The sequence below is a fragment of the Triticum aestivum genome, chromosome 2D, assembly GCF_018294505.1.
Source record: "Triticum aestivum cultivar Chinese Spring chromosome 2D, IWGSC CS RefSeq v2.1, whole genome shotgun sequence".
NCBI lineage: Eukaryota > Viridiplantae > Streptophyta > Magnoliopsida > Poales > Poaceae > Triticum > Triticum aestivum.
The window spans coordinates 550,783,167-550,791,213 of record NC_057799.1 but is presented as its reverse complement, the minus strand read 5'-3'; the positions used below and the strand labels follow the sequence as shown (position 1 = coordinate 550,791,213).

At 51.8% G+C, this 8,047-nt stretch overlaps 2 protein-coding genes across 2 annotated transcripts; one reads left to right on the top strand and one right to left on the bottom strand.

Moving 5' to 3' along the window:
* The first annotated feature begins 3,430 nt into the window (after positions 1 to 3,430).
* Positions 3,431 to 5,249, top strand: LOC123049929 (cytochrome P450 716B1-like). The gene is made up of 3 exons (XM_044472778.1): positions 3,431 to 4,468; positions 4,546 to 4,733; positions 4,824 to 5,249. The coding sequence occupies exons 1-3, from the start codon at positions 3,505 to 3,507 to the stop codon at positions 5,142 to 5,144; spliced, it is 1,473 nt and encodes a 490-aa protein (XP_044328713.1). The 5' UTR covers positions 3,431 to 3,504; the 3' UTR covers positions 5,145 to 5,249.
* Positions 5,250 to 6,693: 1,444 nt separating this feature from the next.
* Positions 6,694 to 7,674, bottom strand: LOC123049928 (uncharacterized). Its single transcript, XM_044472777.1, has 2 exons — positions 7,448 to 7,674; positions 6,694 to 7,364 (listed from the first exon to the last, which is right to left on the bottom strand). Exons 1-2 carry the CDS (start codon positions 7,551 to 7,553, stop codon positions 6,892 to 6,894), a joined length of 579 nt encoding a protein of 192 aa, XP_044328712.1. The 5' UTR covers positions 7,554 to 7,674; the 3' UTR covers positions 6,694 to 6,891.
* Between the last annotated feature and the right edge of the window lie 373 nt (positions 7,675 to 8,047).

The following is an 8,047-nucleotide window of genomic DNA, read 5'->3' as shown; positions in this document are numbered from 1 at the left end:
GTCGGCTAGATTAATAACAGGGCTGGACCGAATGTTTTTCAGGTCGATCGCTCTCCTATGTATTCAGACCACCGGTCATTCAATCGGAACTACCATTGAGTATGTGTTCCCTTCTCATCCGGTTGACTGTATATTCAAATACCTTCTCTTTTTACACTAATGGACCCCGTTCGGAAAATGTCGAGATGTTGAAGCAATGCAGCAGACGATGGAAAAACTTCAACACATCGACTAAGTCGCTCATGGCATTTCCTATTTGGCGCCACAGGCGCCAGTTAACGTGCATTTGTTAACTGGCGCCTGTGGCGTCTGTAAATGGGCCGGCCCATCTAAGCGCCGATGGACGTTTTTTTTTAAGATTCTGTGAACTTTTTTGAGATTGATGAACTTTTTTGAATACTAATGAACTTTTTCGAAATTTAATGAACATTTGTCTTAAAAATGGATGAACTTTTTTTGATTTATGAACTTTTTTTCAGTTCCATGAACTTTTTCTAAAAATACATGAACTTTTTTTCAATTTCTATGAACTTTTGCTAAATTGGATGTACTTTTTTTAACTTGAATGAAGTTTTTTTTCAAATTGATGAACTTTTTCAAAATTTATGAACCTTTTTAAAGATGTGAACGTATTTTTTCAAATGGATGAACTTTTTTCTTTAAATCTGTAAACCTTTCTTCATTTCATATTTTTATTTTCGTAAAAAAATGAAAAAAACTTGGGGCAGCATGCTAGTGGGCCGGCCCATGCTAGCAGCGCTGCAGGCGCCGGATCGTTAACGGGCGCCTGTAGCGCTGTATAGGAGCTCCCGTCGCTCATCCCCCTTTGGGGGTCGTTTAGGGAACTGTGTCTCTGTTGTGTTTTGAGCCCATGTGCTCTGTTTATGGGCCTTCGGCCATGTACCCCATCGTTCTGAACTGATTTATTTTCGTTTTGATGAACCCATGTGTCTCCGTTTAGTTGGTGGGCTTTATTAATTTAATGTCAGATCCTCCTTACGTCTTTGTTTTAAAAATAGATAAATCAACTAGAGTCATCAAAATAGAAGCGGACACCGAATTTTCATTTATTTGTGAAATAATTTGTACATAGCAAAAGGACCCTATAATAAAATTATGATAATAACCAACCCTACAACTTTGCGTCATATGTGAGGTCGACGGTCCTGCGTAGGACTGACCTACTTCGTCGTCATTGGCAGCCGACGCGATTGAGGCGGAGCTGCCGAAGGATGCCTCTTTGGCAATATCATTGTGATGCTGCAGCGTTGTCGTCCTCCCCCTCCAGTCCCTCGAATAGCTGGTTGCGCATCGTCGCGGAGCTGCCAATGTTGTGGATGATGTGAGCGTTGTGCACAGACACGAGCATCGCCCGGTTGACGTCAATGATGAGCTAGGGTCACCGCAACCATGTATGCGACGACGACGACGATGGACTCGCACTCCGCATCCATCTGCTCCTCCGCCAGTCGATGCTCCTCGAAGAGGGACAGATTGTAGTGTTGCTCTGCCAATAGTTGTCCGGACTCCTAAAAGAATGGTAAACGTTTACACCCGGTCGACCGGCGGATGCTTCGGCCGGTCCGCTCGCTAATGTCACGCGTAGCGCTCACAAAACAAGACCACGTCATCCCAGGGGTCCTGCGCACTGCCCCCGCTTTTTCTTCTTATCCTCTGTCGTGAGCTGTTGTCCGCACACCCGTCCACATATCCCGTCCCCTTTTTCCTCTCTACCTCCCCGCCATGGCTGATGCTCTCGCTGCTCTTTTTTTCTCTTAGACGCCATAGCTAAAGCTATTGTACGAGGGGCGCTCCCCAAACGAAGAACATCGTCGCCCTACGTGAGGACCGGAGGAGCTGCAGCTCGTGTTTCGCGCGCACCGCCATTGCTGGTCCTGAAGCACCAGTGGGCAGGGATAACCAATTTGATGCAGTGCTGCAACCAGCAACAGGATTTGCTGGAACCGGTGTCGCGCGGTGCTGCTATCAGCATCGTTTTTTTGCCGGAACCGGCCGGCTGCGGTGCTAGGACTGGCCTGGCGCGGTGCTGCATCCGTAACTAGAGATGCTGGAACCACCTTCACGGTGTGCTAAAATCGGCAAACCAAGTGCTACATTGGGCCAAGGCGTGGCGCCATCAGCCGGCAACCCAGTGATTTTGGCGGTGGTACAACCGGCACCAAAATATGCTACGACCGGCAATCCAAAGTGCTACAACCTGTAGAATTTTTTGCTACGACGGGCGGTGACCGCGGTGACCACGCGCTGGAAAAAGATGGAACCAGCGAGCAAAAAAGCTTCAACCGATGGCGCGTTTTGCTACAACAGATACGGTGACAAATGCTACAACAAGCGGTGACATGTGGCGGAGCTGCATCTAGCGGGATTTTTTACTACAACGTCATCTGTTTTTTGCTGGAACCGCCGGTGAACGGGTCGAGCGTCGGCTGGCCGGAGCTACATCTAGTGTTGCAAGATGCTACGACCCGCATCAGTTTTTGCTACAGCCGACCATGTTGCTGGGACCGACTGCGACGGGGATACAGGAACGGGCGGTGGCAGATGCTACAACCACGGGTTGCCGGAGCTGCAACCGGCATCTCGATTTGCTTCAACTACCAGCACCATTAGCTGCAACCGGCAACACGACGAGCTACGGTGGCTCGGCGGTGAGACATTTTTTGTTGGAACCGGCACTCGAAATTGCTGGAACTGGTGAGCCGAGATGTTGTGATGCTGAGCGGCGGCTGAAAAGCTGCGACCAACGGGTGTGTATTGCCAGCGACAGGTGCGGCAGCGAGCGGAGGTGCGGTGGTGGCGAGCGGAGGCCACGGTTGGAGCAGCCCGGTGAGAGAAGCTGCCACAATCGGCAACAAAAGCTGCCACGACGTTGCACGGATGCTGCGGCCATGAACGGAGACGCGCAGCAAAGGGGAGCTGCGGCCATGGCCAGGAGACGCACGGTTGGTGGCGCGTGCCGGCTGCAGGCGGCGCGTCGTTTCACTTCTTTCTTCTGGCGAGGAGTGCGTGCGTGGGAAGGAGAGAGCTGACCGCTGACTTTGTGCGAAGGGATAAGGATAATCTGACGGCCACCAGCTCTTACATCTGACGGTTTGGATACGACCGGCCGAACCCTTGGCCGGTCCGGCGGCGCATAGTAGTGCCCTAAAAGAATTGCCAATTTCATGCGTGCATCTTATCATTGACGGATGATGGCACTGTCATCGCTTCCTAGGACTTGTCTTCTACCTCAAGAGCATATACCCTTTTTGTCTTCTACCAAGATGGCATCTCAGAGTTTTCAAGTTCGTTGGAAATGGCGGATTCTTTCTTGTTTGGAATCTCCGGTGCATCATGGTTACGTGTTGAACTACGCCATCTGACAGCAATTTCGTTCCCGCAGAAACAACCTGCTCATGCTCGCCTATATATTCCGATATCTCGTCTTCAGCTCCAGCTTCAGGTAGCAGCAGTCAGTGTCATCTTAACACCGACCCCTCTCCAATGGATTATTTGGCCATAGCCGTGGCACTCGTTGTTGTCACCGCCTCGTCCGTTGCCATCCACCTCCTCGCTAGAGCCAGGAGGACACAGCCGGGCAACCTGCCCCCGGGCTCCCTCGGCCTGCCGGTGATCGGCCAGAGCCTCGGCCTCCTCCGGGCCATGCGCGGCGACGGCGGCAGCCGGTGGATACAGGACCGGATCGACAGGTACGGGCCCGTGTCCAAGCTGTCTCTCTTCGGCAAGCCGACGGTTCTGCTGGCCGGGCCGGCGGCCAACAAGTTCCTGTTCTTCAGCGGCGCGCTCTCCACCCGGCAGCCCCGGTCCGTGCAGCGGATACTCGGGGAGAAGAGCATCCTGGACCTCCACGGCGCCGACCACCGGCGCGTCCGCGGCGCCCTACTCGAGTTCCTCCGGCCGGACATGCTCAAGGCGTACGTGGGCAGGATCGACGGCGAGGTGCGGCGCCACCTCGAGGAGAACTGGGCCGGCCGCGCCACCGTCACGGTGCTGCCGCTCATGAAGCGGCTCACGTTCGACATCATCTCCGCGCTGCTCTTCGGGCTCGAGAGGGGCGCCGTGCGGGACGCCCTGGCCGGCGACTTCGTGCGCATGATCGAGGGCATGTGGGCCGTCCCGGTGAACCTGCCGTTCACGGCCTTCAGCCGGAGCCTCAAGGCCAGCGGCAGGGCCCGCCGGGTGCTCCAGGGGATCACGCGGGAGAAGAAGAAGGCCAGCCAGGCGGAGGAGGAGCAAGGCAACGGCAAGGCGTCGCGGAACAGCGACCTCATCACCTGCCTGCTCGGCCTGACGGACGGCCATGGCGAGCGGCTGCTGACCGACGAGGAGATCGTGGACAACGCCATGGTCGCCCTCATCGCCGGCCACGACACGTCGTCCATCCTCATGACGTTCATGGTCCGCCACCTTGCCAACGACGATGCCACCCTCGCCGCCATGGTCCAAGGCAAGTGACTGACCGGTGAAGCAAAGTACTACCAACCTCTGCCATGGTCATGATGTGTGTTTCGTTTCGTGACACAGAGCATGAGGAGATTGCCAAGAACAAAGGTGACGGCGAGGCTCTCACCTGGGAAGATCTGTCGAAGATGAAGTTCACATGGCGGGTCGCGCAGGAGACACTCCGCGTCGTCCCTCCGATCTTCGGCAACTTCAGAAGAGCACTCGAGGACACCGAGTTCGATGGCTACCTCATCCCAAAAGGATGGCAGGTCAACCCACACCAATCATAGGCTCATAGCATCACCAGCTTGCCGAGAAAGCTGATGCAAACTCTTGAATCTTGATATGACGTTTTTCAGGTGTTCTGGACGGCAAACGTGACGCACATGGACGCGAGCATCTTCCATGAGCCGGCCAAGTTCGACCCGTCCCGGTTCGAGACCGAGAACCAAAGGGCGTCGGCGGCGGCGCCGCCGTGCTCCTTTGTCGCCTTCGGGGGCGGCCCGAGGATATGCCCCGGGATAGAGTTCTCCAGGATCGAGACGCTGGTGACGATGCACCACCTTGTGAGGCAGTTCAGATGGAAGCTCTGCTGCAAGGAGGACACCTTCGTGAGGAACCCCATGCCGTCGCCGCTGCTTGGCCTGCCCGTCAAAATCGAGCACAGGGCCTCTTCTTGATCCTCACCAATCCTCACAACAATCTCCATATCATGATCGGTCGGTCGGTCGCGCCATAGCATTGCAGACTTGCAGTAGACTAGAGATAGACGAAAATGTAGCTGGAGACAGGAGAAGAGGCATATATACTGTACTACTGTACACACATATATACCACACAATTGCAGAGTTCAGTATCATGGCTTTTTCCTGTGAGCCATATATGTAGTGCTCAGGATAAGTAATCAACTATTTGTCTCACAAGAATAAAATGGGCAACAAGCCAACAACAAAGATGATTTGCTTCACAGTTATTTGGTGTACACCAGAACACTTTGATAGTATGGATCCAGCAGGCTCACTCGGTATTCATTGGCAAGTAGACCTCATTTTGTTTTGTTTATAGCATTGTTTTGAAGCAAAATGGAAACTACAGAGTAGGCTGGTCAAATAAAGACAATTGGTCTTGTGATTGGTCCTTTCATGTTTCGAAAAAAAGGACAAATAAAGACATAACAGAGCAGGCTGGTCAAAACCACAGAGATTCCAAATGTAGTTTATTTATAGCATTGGCCTTGTGATTAGGCTCAATGGCTCAACATCAAGGGAAACACATAAGACACATAAGGTGGAGGTCAGCACATCTGTATTATGCTTTTGAAATCATGAGAGAGGTCCTGAATAAGATGGAAAAATCATAATTAGTAGTCTCAGTTTAACACAGTTTCTGAAGCCAGTTGGACTAAAGTCATCTGAAATGCTTTGCCTGAGTTCAAACTCTGAAATGTTTCTCTCTAGTAACATAGATTTACTTCATTTTTCAGACTCCACTGATTTCCTGAATTAGATTTTCTTTTTGCTGCAATAGCCATCCTGCCAGATACGTATCTACAGTCCAAGACCAAACCTCGTAGGCAGGTCGTAGCTTTCGAGCACTGAAGTGGATCAAGGAGCGACACGCTCGGCGGCAGCAGTGCAGGATGGCTACGGTCCACCGCACCTTCCTTCCTCACCATGGAAGATTCAGATTGATTGGGGTTCTATCTGCATCACTGATCATGCCAAGTTACATATAGTTACATATCCTTTTGAAATCATGAAAGAGGTCCTGAATAAGATGGAAAATCATAATTAGTAGTCTCGGTTTAACACAGTTTCTGAAGCCAGTTGGACTAAAGTCATCTGAAATCGTTTGCCTGAGTTCAAACTTTAAACTCTGAAATGTTTCTCTCTAGTAACATACAGATTTACTTCATTTTTCACAGATCACTGATTTCCCGAATTAGATTTTCTTTTTGCTAAGCCATCCTGCCACATACCTAGTGTCCAAGACCAAATCTCGTAGGTAGGTCGTAGCTTTGGAGCACTGAAGTGGATCAAGGAGCGACACACTCGGCGGCAGCGGTGCAGGATGGCTACTGTCCACCGCACCTTCCTTCCGTGCCGGCGCAGTCACCATGGAATATTCAGATTGAGGTTCTCTCTGCATAACTGTTCATGCCAAGTTACATATAGTTTCCTAGGCAAAAAAAATACGTAATCATGATCAGAAGTTCAGAACATAGCAATCTGCGCACAAGATGACTGAAATTTTCAAAACTAAAAGACTAGTCCACATGATTTGTTGAAGCACTCGAGCCATAAAAAAAATCATCCTCAACAAAATAGAATCAAACAAGTAGTCACCCTGAACCTGAACATAGCAACATTTCGTTCTCAGGATTAAACAAGTACTCATCCACACCAAGCAAACAGACTCGATCAATTCCTACTCTTGGGGGGCAACACAATCTGGCGGGGCTCCGTTCTCATCAGGGACAGCCCCGGGCACCAACGCCAGCATCCCTCTCCGGTACTCCTCGGTGTTGCTGTACTCATCCATGAAGTTATCCATGCCGATGTACAAGGCCCTGCCCATTTCATGCCACAAGAAAAGGGCCATCGAGATCGGCGGCCTGGACTGCTTGAGCTCCTCCGGCAGCTTATCCCCCACCTTCAGGCCAAGGCCAAGCTGATGCCTGATATAGGCGGCGTCGCGGCGCTGGAAGGCGATCCGGCTGACCAGGCGTGCGGCCAGGCACCTCCGCCGGAACAGAAGCTCGTCGTGGTAGTCGCGCAGCTCCTTATGTATCTCCATCAGCTCGTGCAGCTCCTCGATCCCTGACGCGTGCAGCTCCTTCAGGCGGTTGATCCTCCCCCGCTCCTCGTCCGTCATCGGCACCCGGCGGTGCGTCTTCTTCCCTGCAATGACGCCAAAATCAAAGACGGTAGAGACGGTGAAAGAAACTGCGCCTCCAGGGGGTCGTCGGCTACGGAGATTGGACCTGGATTCGCGAGGTACGCGGGAGCGGTTGCCGGTGCGGAGCGGGCGAGCGGCTTCTCCTTCTCGGGGTCGGACGGCGGGAGCGGTGCTCGGGTCGAGGTGGCCATGGATGGTCGCGGGGGTAACGGCGAGGAGGGTTTTGCAGTTGCGGCGATGGACGGCGAGGGAGGTCAGCGATCAGAGACGATGCGGTGCGGCGACGGAATGAGAACCCGATATGCGTGTGCTGGACCGGGCCGAGTTGAACTACGTACTGGACCTCGTTTCTCGTTATGGGCTGCATGTGCGCAGCGGCAAGTGGTATTGCTTGGTCCACTTTTTGATTGTCTCAAAAAAAAAAAAACTTTTTGAGATTTATTATGGGATTTTTTTTCCGATTATTATTCGACTTTGCTTTTTCCAAAATGCCTGAAAACTGCTATATGAAAATGGGAAGAAAAAAAAGTCCCCTCACTATATGGTTTCTACATTACAAGGAGCGTGATTACGAGATAAAACTGAAGAAGCCCGTTAAAGAAAAATTGGAAGAAGGGGCAGCTCATTCCAGCAGCTCTTTTGTTACTTCTCCCGTGTTCTTTTTTTTTTCAGAAAAACTTCCAAT